The following is a 15,932-nucleotide window of genomic DNA, read 5'->3' as shown; positions in this document are numbered from 1 at the left end:
AGAGAAGACGCCACCCTGCTGCGTTTCCCGCACGTATTTTAAGAGCGTCCAAGGTGTTCTCTGAATTTGTGCTCTCTCTCTCTGACCGAGTTTGAAGGTTTGTTAACCAGAGAGAGTAAAAATAAAAACAAGAATAACATCAGGGGACATTTGTTTGTATTGCCTCGATGAAAAAACGAAAATTGTCAAAAGATTAAGGAGGTCCGAGCAGGCTGGCTCTCTGGAAAACAGGCCAGACAGAGGCTCTCTGTCCGGCCGCCAGCTCGCCTCTCGGGGGCCGGCATAGTGATTGGGATCGCACCAGCTCCATGGGCCCTGCAATTGTCCAGGTGGTACCCGCCTTCGCCCAACAGTAACCGGGATGGGTACCACCTCTGGGTCCGTGTGGCCAAGAAAAACGTTCAGCACTTTGAAAATGACGTGCAAACAGTTTCTTTCTTGCATTTCATTTTATTTGCTGTGCTAGTGAAGTCAACAACTCAACCAACACATGTGGTTGGTGAACGCGAGGCTCTAATTTTTACTACAGTTCATGTTTATCAAAGCGGCTGACAAAGCCTGTTACAATCGTCGGGTTGCGTGTCTCGCTAAAAGAAAAAACCCCTTAAGACTAACAATAAAACCCAGCCAGCAAATTGTAAGACTGGTTCTCCTCCTGAGCCACAGCCCACATACTCTCCCAAATTTTAAAACTGTTCCAACATCATTGGCTTTTCAAAGGCCAGCAATTTATTTAAGGGGGAAACAGAGTAAGAAAATACCTTTAGAGTGAATCACATCTGTTCTGCTCCCCAAACAGATAAATGCAGTTTTGAAAATCCATTGAAGACGACATGGTTGTGAGAAAAAAGGGGTTTACCTTTACAAAAAGGCTTTCTGTGGTGCTTTTAGGATCTGAACTGCGCTCAAATGTTTCCTGCTTTATAACTTCCATTCGAAGAGGAAATATTAAAAAAAAAAACTGAAACGATGCCCAAACCAAATAGAGACAACAAGAAATGATTATGTTGCCTATTGAAGGAACAAGACTACCATAAGTTATAGACTAAAGAAGATGCTTAAAACTGCAATTAAATTCTTTTAAAGACAGTCAGGAAGATAAATTATGAATCTACCAGACAATTTTATTTATTATAAATCAAACCCAAAGAGCATTTGTTACATCAGAGCCTTATTGTAATAATTTAGTAAAAAAACATTTGTACCCTTCATTCATTAATCTGATTATCCACCCGAAATTTACTCTCAATAAAACAGATTTAGTTAAACAAAAGTAAACATTTCAGGGTTTCTCCTTATGTAACTCCACATTCATGGCCTAAAATAACTTGGGTTTAGGTTCAACTTTTCCTTGTGCAGGATGTAAAAATGCCTGATTATGCAAATTTGCCCATTATTCCTCGGATGTGCAGGAATTTCGGCTGCTGCTTCACAGATGCAGAGCGCCGGTGGGGTGTTCGGGAGAGTTTCATTCACAGATCAGCTCCTCCTAGAGTTAAAAAAAAAAAAAAAGGTTTTCTCGAACTATCATTAATTTAATCACACGGATTCACTCCATGTCCTGGATCTGAGGTTGCTTTCCAAAATCCTTTTAACCTGGAGTGAGAGGCTCTGCTGCTGCTTCGAGACTCTGTTACTTATGTTTGCTTCAACTTCTGCTTTAACTCAGAGCTGAAGAATTCACGGTCAGGTCATCTGTGGAAAACCTGACAGGATGGAGGGCTTACGGAGGGAAACCACACAAGACAGCAAAAAGCAGGAAAGAAAGAGATGGAACGTCATTCTGAGACACACTGGAGTCCAGCCCTTATGGGTGGATGCAGGCGAAAAATAGGCAACGGGGCCCACAGGTGGGCTGCTCGAAATATCAAAGTCGTAGACCGCTCAGTCAACCCAGAGAGGGAAAATGTTCAAGCACGTGTCTTTCTACAGGCAACAGGTCATAGTGAACACTTATACAACACGTAAGGGTAAAAGTAAGTGACGTAGGTGAAATGTACGGAGTCTTCATGCTTTTAACGGGCCCAATCCTGCGGACTGAGCAAGAACACCTTGTGTGCAGCCTTAGAATTTAGGAAATGAGACAATCAAAGGGTAGTTTATGTGGACATCCAACGGGGACTTACTTATCACCTGCAGCATTTGCACACGGTCAGTAAAGAGCCAGCATTTGTACTCTACTAACAATTAGAGTGTGGTGGCATAAGGGCACCATATGACAGCATCACCTGTACGTCATCAGTACATGCAACTTACATTATCCTTAGATATAATTCCCAATACAGTTACCAAACGCACGACAATGGTACATTCCATTTTCATGACGTTGCATAAGTTTCAAGGGAACTCCAAGACACCCTTGTGTTCCCCTCAAAGTCCCACTCCGATCATCTTTTGATCTATTTCCAGTGGTCTTTAATTAGGATTATGCCGTGTTTGGCCAAAAATGAAAAGGTTTGTGTAATTTTAAAGGAGTTTCTGCGGAGCGGCAGTAGGTGGTGCAGAAGTAAGCATCGGCTTATATTTCCCATGATCCCTTTGTTTACACTCTCTCCCGCTAGCTTACATCCCCCCCAACCCCAAGCTGACATTAGTGGTGCAACAAAAATAGCGAACAATATTGGAGCTATCCACCCGTACAGCTTTAAACCAGATTCCAGCTCAGACGAGGAAAACAAAGACGTTAACGGGTCTATTCATGTACCATTGAATACATCAGAATGTAGCAGAGCAGTGACACGTCGGCCCGTCAAACTACGTCACAACTGAGAGCTTTTGCTAACTGCATTTTTTCATTTGCTCATGATTCACCACGATTTGAATAAAATTGTACTCAGAAATGCAGTTTTAAGCTTAAATGATTTGATATATGTCCTCCATCATGAGAAAAATGCGACATGTTGGGGGAAAAAAACACCATTTTCATTGGAGTGGGTCTTTAAGATGCGGCCGGTTGTGTCTACGACCCTCCACAGGCCCAGACAACTTGTACGGGCCGACCCCCCGCACAGGTGCATGTGGTTAAGGTGCTTAAAGAATGTCACAGGCAAATATCTAACATACAAATGAACAAGATATGCAACGTTTGGGTAACAGAATCTTTGTGCCTGAAGCTGAAATCCTGTTTTAAACATCTAAAAAGTGGCACCACTTCACCTTTTGTAAGTTTAGTGGTACAAAATGGTCTCATTAAGCTCTTCTGCCTCACCTGAAGAGCGAGCTTTGAAATTGGAGCCAGCTTCGTTTAAGAGTGTCATTTCCTCCCCCTCACACGGCTTCATGAAAATATGGATATGATGTCTGTATTGAGTGCTGGCATCAATTTGCGAGTGTGGCGGAGAGCAAAAAAGTGTTCTGCCCTCAGAAACGGCAGACTTTTTTTTTTTTTTTCTCTAACAGAACGTGAGGTTTTCAATCTGCCAAATTGCCACTGCTTTGGCTGGGAGGCCAAAACAAAGGTAGAAAACTATACCTGCAGGATGGAAAACAGCTGACAGAAGAGTAGCAGGGAAACAGAGAAAAGAGGGAGACGGGGGGGAAAAAAACTGGATAATGATCTCTCTAGATTAAGCTCTACCGAGAGATAGGTGAGAAGATGTTGACTGCTGAGTGCCACTTACTTCTCAATGAGGTCTAACGTCACTCCTGGCACCAGCTTGGCACTCTTCTGCATACAAAACCTGCAGGAAAAACAGACATAGGGACAAGATGATGCATTTGAAACGTTTGGCCGCCACAGCAAATTTATGACCTACAGGAGAAAAGATCAATGGATAAAACATTTGAGTGAAAAACGAGAGTACCACTGCTGAGCACTGATAAGTGCACAAGGGTAGAGTTATGGACTAAAGAGAGAGGGCGGCCAGCAGGAAACACAGAGCTGTATTTTGTGAAACGTCTGCCATCATGGCTCCTGTTTACCATGTGTGCTCGACTCTGACAGGTCGGGCCAGCTGTAAGTCACAGCAGGCTGGCGCTTGGAGTCCCGTCAAAAGCGCAGCTCAGAGTCGTCTCGGGCTGTGAGTCATGGCACACCTGAAGCAGCGCAGGTGTGCGAACATGCCAGACACAAATCAGGTGGAGGCAACATTAAATGGCCAGTGGGATTACGCGTCAAATCATCTGGGTCCTCCAACACAAAGATGAGGGACAAACCACCTTCAGTACTGGATTAACAAAGACTGCAGAAACCAACAATTCTGAGCCTGTGAGCCTTAAATGCATCACAGATACATAAATAGTTATTTGAGCTTAAAACTAAAGACGATGCCCGCATTCACTCACTACTCTCTAACCCCCAAAAGACTACCTACTGTGAGGATTCGGAAGCATGTTCACTACATCTCACTATGTTAAAAAATGTGGCAGTGCATGAATAGTTATTCTGACAAATACATTAACTGAATAATAGCAGTTTATTTCTCTACAGAAGTTTATGGGATTTTGGCTTCTTGGAGCCAGTGGGTACTTCCTGTCTGGAACGCCAAGGGGGAGGAGTCACTTGGTCAAGTTCTCATTTACAGTCAATAGGTTATTTTGAAGCATCCTGGACCTTTACAGACTGATTTATGTTGAAGTTGGGGCTCCAACACAGTTTGTTAGCAAGAAAATTGCATTTAATAGGACAAAGAACTGAAACAACTTGAAAAATATTGTGTCAACAGTTAGAGATCAGGTTGCTGTTGTCTTATCCCTTGTGCTATCCTATGACCCCACCCTTACATTGACGTGTTCTCCCTACCATGACAAAGGTGGAAAGATTTCATGTAATCCATGGACACCAGTGAGGATCACAAATCATTGAAGAAAAAAGGTTCAGAGCACTGTCTAGTGGGTCTAGATGACCCAACTCCCAATGGTAAAGTGCCTAGGATAGCAGAAGGGTTAAATGAACCTACAGACTGTTGGTTAGGCTGCAGAAATAGAGTTCGATAGGATCATTTTGGAAAAATGATGTAATGGTGCAATCTTAGGGCTTTCAGCCATTCTAATCTCTTGAAATGTTAATAAAACATTTAAAAAACATGATTTGTTTTGGGAAATTAGTGCAGATGTGATTAGACTGTTGAAAAATCTTGAATGGGAAAAATTCAGCAAGTCAAAGTTTGTCTTTACAAATCTACAACTTTCAGGCAATCTTTGCCTCCCTGCCTTGTAAATGAGCAATAGCTATATTTTCCACCGGCATCCGTGATTGGGAGCAAATTTAAATTCAAAAGTGACAGAAGCCATGCATGGCTGGGGATTGAATTTTGCATCCGAACGCCTGATACAGCCTCGCTGGCGGCGACAGAGGCTGCAGCTCTTCAGTTCCTTGTGCTGCTGGAGAATAATGAGATCCCACTTGTCTGCAGCCTGACTTATTGTCTCTTTAAAGACCAGCATGGCCCCAAAGTGTGTCTGAAACAAAGAAGAGGAGCGTGACCACGGCCACGCCTAATAAAATCTCACGATTATGTACAGATACTGTAATAAAGTGTGGCGGTGGGTAGACATACATTTCAGAAAGAGCTTTCTGACTTCTCTGCATCCTGGTTTCCTATTTAACTCCAGAAGACGTCTGTTTAAACTTCAATACTTTGCCTGGAAACTGTAAATCCCCAAACATAAACAGGGCTTATTAGATAAGAATAAAGTCTGGCGAAAGCAGACAGACCAAAGTAAACAAAGCAGAGACGTAGAGACTTTGCATGAGGGGCAGTGTGTTTACATCAAACCGCCGTGTGCAGAGATGCAAGATCCCTCTGGAATGGAATTCAGGAGGAGAGAGATGAGAAAAGGAAGATAGTAGACGGGAGGTCAAACACAGTCAGTGGCATTTGATCACGCCAGTGTCTATAATAAATTTGATCCGTATGCTGGCTTTACCCCGGCTTTGAGAGAAGCATTGTTTGTGCTCCGAAACGTTAAAAAACAAACTCAGAAATTCCCGGCACGTTCTCCAAAGACAGGAAAGGCATTTTTCCAGGTCGTTAAAAAATATTACTCTTCATGAACTTGAACCTGAAATGGTTTCTCTCTGGTGCTGTGTTTTTTTTCTAATATAAAAACAGTGAATGAAATACAGTAAAGGAAAATGGATCAGAAAAATGGAATGAGGTTGATCAAGGAATCCGTAAGAAGATTCATTTTCTATTTTCATTCATTTTCTATTCCGTTTTATCCCTTTCGGGGTCACGGGGCTGCCGGAGCCTATCCTGCCCACTTATGGGAGAGGGCAGAGGTCGCCAGTCTGTCGCAGGGTAGAATGTCCACAATCACACACCCATGCACTCTCACACTCACACCTATGGACAATTTACAGTTGTCAATTAACCTATGAAGCATGTTTTTGGGTGGTGGGAGGAAGCCAGAGATCCTGGAGAGAACCCACGCATGCACGGGGAGAACATGCAACCTCCACACAGAAAGGTCCCCTATTGATGTTCTGTTTCAGGTCCCCCAGCCGGGACTTGAACCGGGGGCCTTCTTGCTGTGAGGCGCCACCGTGCAGCCCTCTAAAAAGATGTAAATTATAAGACAAGCAGTCTGTAGTCATGTAGTCACCTGTCAAAGGTAAGACTTAAGAGACTCAGGTCAGCAGTTGGAAACCTCACATTTTTCAGTTTCGCCTCCAGGATTTTGACATTATTTTCCAGCCAGCTGGTGAACAGCTTCACACGGCTGCATGTGTGCGTCTCCATGTGCCTCCAAGAGGTTTGTCTGTCTCCAGCAGTGCTCATGATGGAACCTTGGAGGCAAACTGAGAAGAGATTCCAGGATTACCGGGTTACAGAGCATCGCTCACCCAGATCCTTATTGTCTAAAGAGTTCAAAGCAATGTCGAGTGAAGGTCTTACCTTAGTTTTTGCTCCCATTTATAGAAGTTATTTCAGAAAAAGAAAAAAAAATGTAGAAAAAAGACTGTATTGATTGATTTTTACATTTTTCCATAATAATATTTAGAGGGTTGCGGGTTTGAGGCGGTCATAAAGCTGATGCAGGTTTTTGATATTTACTTCAAGCTGAATGGTTAACTCCTGTTTTTATTTTGAGGCTTTGAAATGGTTTGATTCTAGTAATCTGCTTAAATGCTCCCTCTGCTGAGAGGGATCGTCTGTCAGGTCTTCAATTGGGATTTTTACATAACATAGCAACAATAAATAGGAATACCCGTACAAAGGTTTTAAAAATGTGAGAAGCAGGAAGCTGGAAATAACATTTCAAGTTCAAATGGCCAAATTCAAATCGATTTATTCAACAATCACAGCTAATCTGATCACCTTAAAATAGTCGACATGCTTTTATGAAAAAATATCTTAATTCTGTGTTTTTACATGTTTTAAAATGGTTTTTGACAGTTACACTGTAGATCACTTACGTTTTAAATCTTATAGGTATTCTTTAAAGTTTTGTTTACATATTAATTGTCTTTAAATAACATTCGTCAAGGGGATTGGGAAAACCTTAGCCTTCTCAATAAATTTACCTGAAACGTTACTAGCTCCTCAGTACTTACAGTGGTTTTTGAGAGGATTACTTTTTACTTTTGAGAACTTCTTCCTCCATATTTCGTTATGGTAATTGAGAATTTTCTGACAGTACAACAGGCCTTTTACCTATTTTCTTCTACTCTTTTCATGTCTGCTCTTTAGAAAATGTTGGCTTGGCTTAGTGCAAAAACACGTTCTGAGCCTTTTGTTAGTATCAAAAGTTGAAAAATTTACTATATTACAAAAGAATGCTGTCGGGAGCCAGTTTAGCTCGTGCTGGTTTGCGGCGCCTTCCGTCCGTGAAACCCGGGTTCGACTCCGGGCTGCTCCCTGTTCCCTTCTCTACCTCTGCCGGTTCCAAGCCCGGTTTGAGAAGGTTGCGTCAGGAAGGGCATCCGGCGTAAAACATTGCCAAATTTACCATGCGACTTGTTCGCTGTGGCGACCCCTGATGGGAGAAGCCGAAAGTGGAAGAAGAAGACAAAAGAATGCTAATTTTATTTGAAGGATTTAGTCATGTGTGTATTAAATACTAACGTGTCCTGTGAGTTAAGCATAAACGTTAGGCCAGAGTTAAACCACTTCTGTCTTTTATTACGTTGAGGTGTTCGTATTTGCATAACAACTGAAAAACTGAGTTTACCAGCTAGCTGTGTTGTGAAACTAATATTTATAAACATAGTATAGATATTTTTACAGAATAGCAAAGACTTCACGAACAACACACTGACCCTAAACTTGACCTTTCCCAACGTTAGTTTGGTCAGTTGTGGGATCAAAACTTTGAAAAGGTGGGTCCGGAGACGGGGGAAAAGGATTAAAGACCCATGACGCGCTTCTTCATTGTTGATCTCCAGCTGAACTGCATCAACTGCAGCTGGAAGATGAGGATTCCTGCATAAAGCCCATCACAAACAGACGACCTGAACAAAGTGCAGCAGAGCTGCAGAACGGAGACGGGGCGGAAATTGAGGAGATTATTACTAACAAAGAAAGGTTGCTAAACTTAAATTAGACTTGTGAATAAGAGGGAGTGAATATGTGGGCGCCCGGAGCAGAGGGGAGGAAGTGAGCATGTACATATTAAAGTTGGAGGAGGGAAATGAAGCGGACCTTATGTGAGGAAACTCCCAGGCTGGCTGCTGCTGCTGCAGGAGTGTGAGGAACAGAGCGTCTCCTCTGGTCCCCGCTGAGCCGGCCGTCTTCTGCAGCTCATTACTTCTTTAATCAACCTTCTGGTCTGCGGAGACCGTCTCATCTTAGCTGTGTGTGTTCGAAGGCCAGGCAGGTGTTCTCCATCACTGACCACACGTGACATCTGAAGGACTTAGAGCTGGGACTATTTGGGGGTTTGATTCTGACCTTAAACCATAAATAAACACAAACTTCTCCTTAAAAAAATGCTGGAAAAACAAGCACTTCAATGAAATTTGTGGATTTTGCAGACATTAAAGGCAGGTTTTCTTTTCACCAGGGTGATATTTCAGACTTATTCACGCATACAAAGACTTTTCAAACATATGCAATGTGTTCAGGAAACTGTTCCACCTTTGGGGAGCCAAGCTGGAGACCGAGCTATCAGTATGCATGATGAGGTTTCCTGAGGTAAACCTGCTGCTCTCCTCACATCCACAGGTCTCAGGAAACTACTAAGTGAATTCAAATGTGCTCTCAGCTGCACTTTTTTCCAGCATGAAGAGACAAATGAGAGAAGATGAATGCATCAACATATTTACAAGTAATTTACATTTTTGTTATTAAAGGCTGAGCTTCCCGAGAACAGTGTGTGAGCGGTTCACCCTTTCCTGCTGACAATGGAAGCCACATTTATTCATAACAACCCAGTTCTGTGGCCCAATGATTTCATGAATTGGTCTTCCAGGTCAATTCCAGCGTCTGCTGCTCGCACATCGATAACAGAACCTGCAGAAACGTCCTTGCTCGTGGTCAACGGTGTACCTGTCTGAGGCTCTTTTAAGAAAGCATAGCCAGCAGCGAAAGCATCGCCGAGTGTTGCGTAATAACTAGCAGCACCCAAAGGCACGGCTGGTATCTGTAGACCTACTCGGAGGAAAGCAGCTGCATTCTAACTGCCGCAAGTGGAAAATTGCTTCTAAATATGCACTACAGCTTTTTAAAAGGTTCTCCAAATGTTCTGCTTTTGGTTTTTGTCACATTGGCTGGCTGCAGTCTGAGTCAAAAACAGTAGCGTGGGTCTCGGTTTACTGCAATCTAAGCTGAATTTACTGCCTCATCCATTGGCAACGATGCTGTCCAGGTCCGTGTAAACATGAGGATTGCAGTTCTTTCTGTTCTGCTGAGCAGATTAACCCGAAAACGCAGCATTTCAGGCCGTGCCAGTGTGCCAGCATTGGAGCCATGGGTTAGAGGGCTGCATTGGGATCGGGTCCCGCCGGGTCCCGCGGGACCCAACCCAAATCTCGCGGGATTGGGCGGTTTGAATTGTGCTGCGGGCGGGAGCGGGCGGCAAAAAATAAACCCCGCGGGATCAGTGCTGCCATGAATATCTCATGAATATATATTAGCGGACCACGTTAGGCTGAGCGGCTGTTGGATTCTTAGGTACTGAAGCTCCGTGAAGGCATCAGGTAGAGACACCCAATGGCCTCTGTCATCTAACCTGATGTTGGGGGTGCGCCCCGCCCCGCCTCTTACTAAGAGCGCGCTTCAGGCCGTCTGTCTGCGCGCGCACACACGCACACTTTTAACCGAACAGGATTTGTGAAAATATATTTAATAATTAAGTTGCACATTACACAAAAGAGGAATGCATCAAAAGATGAGGCTGGAGGAGGGACATGAATCTCTTTAGTAATAATATCAATACAAATACGTGTTTTTTTCCTGCGGGACGGGAGACGATACAAAATCAATGCATCTCTATTACTGTGCGGGACTAAATTCTATGAGTTTTGCGGGTGCGGGCGGGAGTGGACATACATATTGCGGGAGCGGGCGGGAGTGTAACGCATACGTTGCGGGAGCGGGCGGGATTGGTCAAAAATTCAGCGGGCGCGGGCGGGAGCGGGATGAAGAAAATAGTCCCGCGCAGGGCTCTACCATGGGTGAAGGAAAAGGGCAGGCTGTCGCTTTGGTTTTCTCTTTAAAAAAATAAACAATATATTTTGACTCAAATTTGAACATTTTAAGCCACAAAAAGGTGGTGCCTAAAAAATGACTAAAGCTTATTAAAAAAAAAAAGTCACTGGGATAGGGGACAGATCCCAAAAGAGGTTAAGTTGGCTTGAAAGACAGATTAATGGATGGAAAAACGGAAGCTTTGCTTTTATAGTTTATTTAGGCAGGAGACTCCATCCAGAAAGTGGAAACAGACGTAATGCCAAACGTCTAAAGACAAATCCTCGTCTTCCTTTGGGCTTCTCCTTTCACCAGCTGCTACATATTTGTTCATCGTAGGTTCCATCGTAAAGCTTTATGCGCTTGGCATTTATTGATGAAAAAACATTACGAATCGAACCACTTATTGCAAACTTAACTTAATTTAGGATCTAATTAAAAGCAAAAACATCAGAGAAATTCTTTTTAATTGCTAGAAAAAAATGTAGACGTCAAGATGTTAACCATGCCAACATTCCTAATATGTTCATATGTCATATTGTTTCATTTAGCTTCAGCCAAGATTTAATGTATTAAATGTTTCCAATATTTCTGTAAAAAACATGCAAGCAACAAGGTAACACCACTTTTGCGATCTCGCCACACTAACGCCGTTCAACTTCTACGTTTCTTCCCAATGATGCTCGGGAAGTTAGGAGGGGGAAAATCAAAGTCTCTAGGAAGGAGTTTAAATTTGTAGATGAGTGTAAAGGTGATTTTTTTTAAAGGAAAATTTAAGATGGTGACCTCTTCCCACAGTGAACGGTCAATGAAACGTGTGGTTGGCAAACAAAATCGCCAAATTTTCAACTTTGCCACAAAATGTCCGCCAAGGCAATGGTCATGTGGCTATCCCATAATATTTTCAAAACTTCCTTTGGATATCCTTGGCATGTGCATTTTGGTGTAATTCATGAAATATTTTCACCTTAAAAGAGATTTTGGGCAAATCATTTTTTCACCTTATTTTACCCCGTGATGTCATTATTATTATTATTATTGTTATCATTATTATTATTATTTATTTTTAGGGGCTAGCGTTGTCAAAAAATAATTTTGGGTACTAGGTGCGTGTAAATGTTGGTAAGTTTGTTTTCACTCAAATACACGGTAAGAAAGAAGAATTGGAAAAACAATGTGGTCCTTGCAGTCCAGAACTGATGCGGGACTTGCTGAAAAGTTTTATCTGCAACCTGAATGGTTTTCAGTCCTGGTTGCTTCCCCCTCTGCCTAGTTTATTTTCGGATGGGCCCCCGCTTTGCCCCCCTTCTTAGCAGCGGGGAAATCCCTTGAAGATGGCACTCCATCAGTAATGATTTTCTACTCAGCTGAGCAATGAAAGGCACTCACCAAGCCCACACCCCGTCCCTGTGTAAACCCCCCATCCTCCATCCCTCAATGCATCTCATTAAAGTTTTAGGTAAGCCAGCACATCACTGCTCACCTCCATTTATGCACTCTGAAGCTCGCCACGCCTTCATTTTCCTGCCACCTTTCTCTACAGGACAGAGCAGGGGGGTATTCCAGAAAGCAGGTTATGCTAGCTCCCACGGTAAGTTTGAGGCTAAGGAAGTTGATAACCACAGCTTTCGGTTCCAGAAATGGAGGTATGTTTCAGGGTAGGTCAAGTTACCATGGCAACTCATGCTCTGAACATAACCTGGTCTGGAGCAGGTTTAGTTGAAGGTTAGTTTCTTTTCAGAGAGGTGAAGCAGCATGGCGTGTCCATTTGAAGATGATTTAGTGGATGAAGAAGCTCAGATAATACTTTTTCCACCGTGAGAGGATGATAAGACCACGTACGGATGTTGAAAAAATAAACTTTTTTACTTTGATCTAACTTAATTGTTTGCTTCAGTTAGGATAATTAAAAATCTTTTTTTTTGTTAAGTCAGTTTAAAAATAACACGTAGTTTTCAGACATTTATTTGGCTTTCATTCAAATTAATTCAATTAAGTAGGTGTAACTTTGGTGCTGCTGTTAGATGGGCACCGCAAGGGATTGTGGGATACCATTCCCTTTGCCTGTCTGGACGGATTTGGGTTTAAGTGTGGGTTTTTGACCAAATGTGTTTAGTTGTTTTACTGCGTTTTGCCGAGTTATTTTGTCCTACTTTGCTCAAGTCTCTGCACCATGAGTGAGAGGGAGGGAGAGGATGATTTTATATAGCACCGCTACAGTCACTTATTATATTGACAATGTTAGAAAATTCCTAAATGAACGCACGCGCTAAGCACGTGCTGTTTTGTTCTTTTTAACGTCAAAAAATGAGTATCGGCCGGCTCAAACTTAGACATATGAGAGTTCAAGAATTCTAATTCATTACGATGGAAAAAAGATTACTTGAATTGGAGTAATATGACATTTAGCTAAATAAATATGTAAATTTGAGTTGTATTAACAATTGTTGAGTTTTATAGACGTAAGAAATTAGGTTGAATAAATTTAACTGAACACATAAAAATGGAAATAAGATCAAAAACTCGTGCATTACTTTGTCTGTTCTTCTGCTACCAGCAGAAACTCTTTCTTTTGATGATGCAGCCGTATTACTTTTTTGATGGACGTATAATCTTCATTCCCCGTCATTAATCTCAGACTCCGTCTCACTGAAGTATAGCGCTCTCTTTTTTTTCTCCACACGTTTCCATGGTTACTCCGGAAATCGGCGATCCATTGAGGATGTCTTTATGTACTTGACGTTCACGTGCATTAACCCAGGGTTACCAAGTCGAGCGTAATTACGCTAACTCATATCCGGTCTTTTGAAACCGACATACCCAGAGTAAGCAAGTTCAGGAGGACTTCAGCCAGAGTTCAGGCTTAAAGTCAGGCTAGTTTAAACATGCTTCCTGGAATACCCCCCAGGAGTGAGAACAGGACAAAACAACAACAACAACAACAAGCAGAGGTGGCACCAATAAAGAATAAAGGCAAATTCAAGAAGGGCTCTGAGATGCTAATCAAGCTCCAGGTCAGACAGGAAGCCCCGGAGCAGGTTGATGCAGCCCACAGCTGCCATGTTTAATCAGGAGGGGAGGCTCTGGAGCAGCAGGGCTGGTCTCGGGCAGATTGTTATTCTTTGCCAAAACTGGCAGGACGACAGCGTACGACCATGAAGCCCGTCTGTGAGGCCCCTCCAAAGAGACCCTGGGTGACCTCTACGAGTAAGACAGGTGACCCTCAAAGCGTGACGGCTGATCTTAAAGTGTGACGGCTGTCATATATCCACGCAGGAGACTTGTACCCAGAATCTATTAGAAACGGCCCCGAAGGGTGTGTTTCACAGTCATTAAATTTTTATGAAGAAAAACAGGAACTACAAATTAATAATGATGAGCAGCATGCATCTTTTATAGGAACACGAGTTTATGTAAACATATTTTTGGTTAGCTTTGAATGAACATGTATTTGGGGTTTGTTCCGCATTTGGCTAAATTATACTTTTATCAATATAGGAATAAATAAATTATAGTGATTGTAGATGTTTTTTGTGTGTTTTTAACATGTTCTTGTGGCATTTTCTGATCATTGAAGACATATAGAAAGGAAATTAGGCTTAAATAAATTTCTGAGTATTTCTTTGTCCAAATTGTTGTGAATCAGGAGCAGACAAAAAAATGCCGTTGGAAAAGATTGTATTTGTGATGTAGAAAACCTGCTGCTCCTCTCCATTCTGATGCATCCACTAGTGGACGACCAGATTCACGTACGTCTAGGTTTTCCTCGTCAGAGCTGGAATCTGGCTCTGACGCTAACCCAACAGTGTACGATTTTCCAGTGTTGCATTTAGGTTCCATTCATTTATTTTAAGGCGCTGTAATTGTAATTGGGAGAAGCTCTGCGCTGTTGAGGAAACCATAAATGTGCGTAGGCATTGGAAACATTCAATGTTTGAATGGTTCGAACAATCGTAAAGGAGGCAAAACTGACAACAGACATAAAAAAATGTAAGAATTACGATAGCTAATCAAATTAAAATTGTTTAACCATCTCAATGTTGGCGAGAAAAGTAAATGTACAGATCAGTTGGGACAAGCTCAGAACCGTTCCACTTTTACTCGCCTTTTTTGATGTACCAGTAATGTTAGGTTGGGGGTGTGATGTGATCTAAGCTAGCAGCAGGAGATCCGGTAAACAGAGAGCAACCAGCAACGGGGAACGGTCCTGCATCTCAACTACTGCCGCTCTGCAGAAACTATGTCCTAGAAAACAACAGGTTTTTGGATTTTGGCTAAAAACAGCACAACAATAATTAAAACGACCCCTGGGAACGCTTTTACAATAGATCAAAAGATGATCAGAGTGGGTCTTTCACAGATGTGTCGTCCTGAATTCATGCAAACCAACAAGTTTCATCCATTTATCAAATCCACTGAAGCTTGACCTCGACTAAGACTCTAATTGAAGGGATCAGGAACCATCCGCCCCTGAAAACCACAACATCCATTTTTTGAGGCTGATGGTAATAAAGAATTATTTAGTCAATATTTTCCGAGAGGCTTTTAGCACCTTGTTCTCCAGAAGGGAAAAGCTGGTAACCGATATCAATATTAATGACACAGAAGTGGGAGCTCATTATGCCTCGGGTCACGGCGGCGCACGGATTTGGAGAAGCGAAAATAAAACTCTGCCATGTTTATGACAGAGAAGAAACATTCAGCTTTTTTCAGTGTGACGACTTAAACTTCATTGGGAAATTTGGGAAATTATCCCCATAACTTTTAGTGTCCACAAATGAAATCTTTCATTAAAATGCAAATAAGTTTCAGGTACATAAGTGCTGATTTATGGCACCGAAGGGCTTTTGAACACTGCAGATGAAGAGTGAGTCTGCAGAGGCAGGGAGCTGCATTAAAGATGAGGTGATGACCTGTAGTTTTAGAGCTTACTTCAGACAAGAAATTCCTTTTGAGCACAGAGTAATGACTGGTCTGAGGCCTACGCCTCTCACTGCTATTCTCCAAATCTCTGTAACTGAGGTGGAGCGGCAAAATGAGGCAAAAAAAACACGGGAAAAAGATGGGGGGGGGGGGACGACAACAATCCAAGAATGCAAAGAGGAAATAAACTATTAATGAAGATGCAGGTGGAAAAAGAAGGGAAGAAATCGTATCCAAGATTAAGCAGAAATGAACACCTTTCACAGCTGGAGACCTCATTCTGAAGTGAGCTCAGCTGATTGGATTCACGTCACCAATTGTTCATGGAGTCATGAGGCGTCATACATCAGAGCTCATCTTCACGGATGCTCTGTGGAAACTGTGGATGCACAAACGAGCATGCAGATTTGTCCATTCGCCATCACTGAGTGTTAGTGC

General features: G+C 42.4%; 1 protein-coding gene across 9 annotated transcripts in view; it reads right to left on the bottom strand.

Moving 5' to 3' along the window:
- Window positions 1-15,932, bottom strand: part of rptor (regulatory associated protein of MTOR, complex 1) — a 176,673-nt gene that overhangs the window by 79,266 nt on the left and 81,475 nt on the right. For all 9 annotated transcript variants that reach the window (XM_023954642.2, XM_078947150.1, XM_078947151.1 and 6 more), the window contains exon 8: window positions 3,621-3,680. In XM_023954642.2, coding sequence (XP_023810410.1) covers window positions 3,621-3,680 — 60 coding nt within the window. The remainder of the gene's footprint in view (window positions 1-3,620; window positions 3,681-15,932) is intronic.

This window comes from Oryzias latipes, chromosome 1, assembly GCF_053564925.1.
Source record: "Oryzias latipes strain Hd-rR chromosome 1, Olatipes_Hd-rR_3.1".
NCBI classification, from domain to species: Eukaryota; Metazoa; Chordata; class Actinopteri; order Beloniformes; family Adrianichthyidae; genus Oryzias; species Oryzias latipes.
This window is presented reverse-complemented; position numbering and strand designations above follow the sequence as displayed.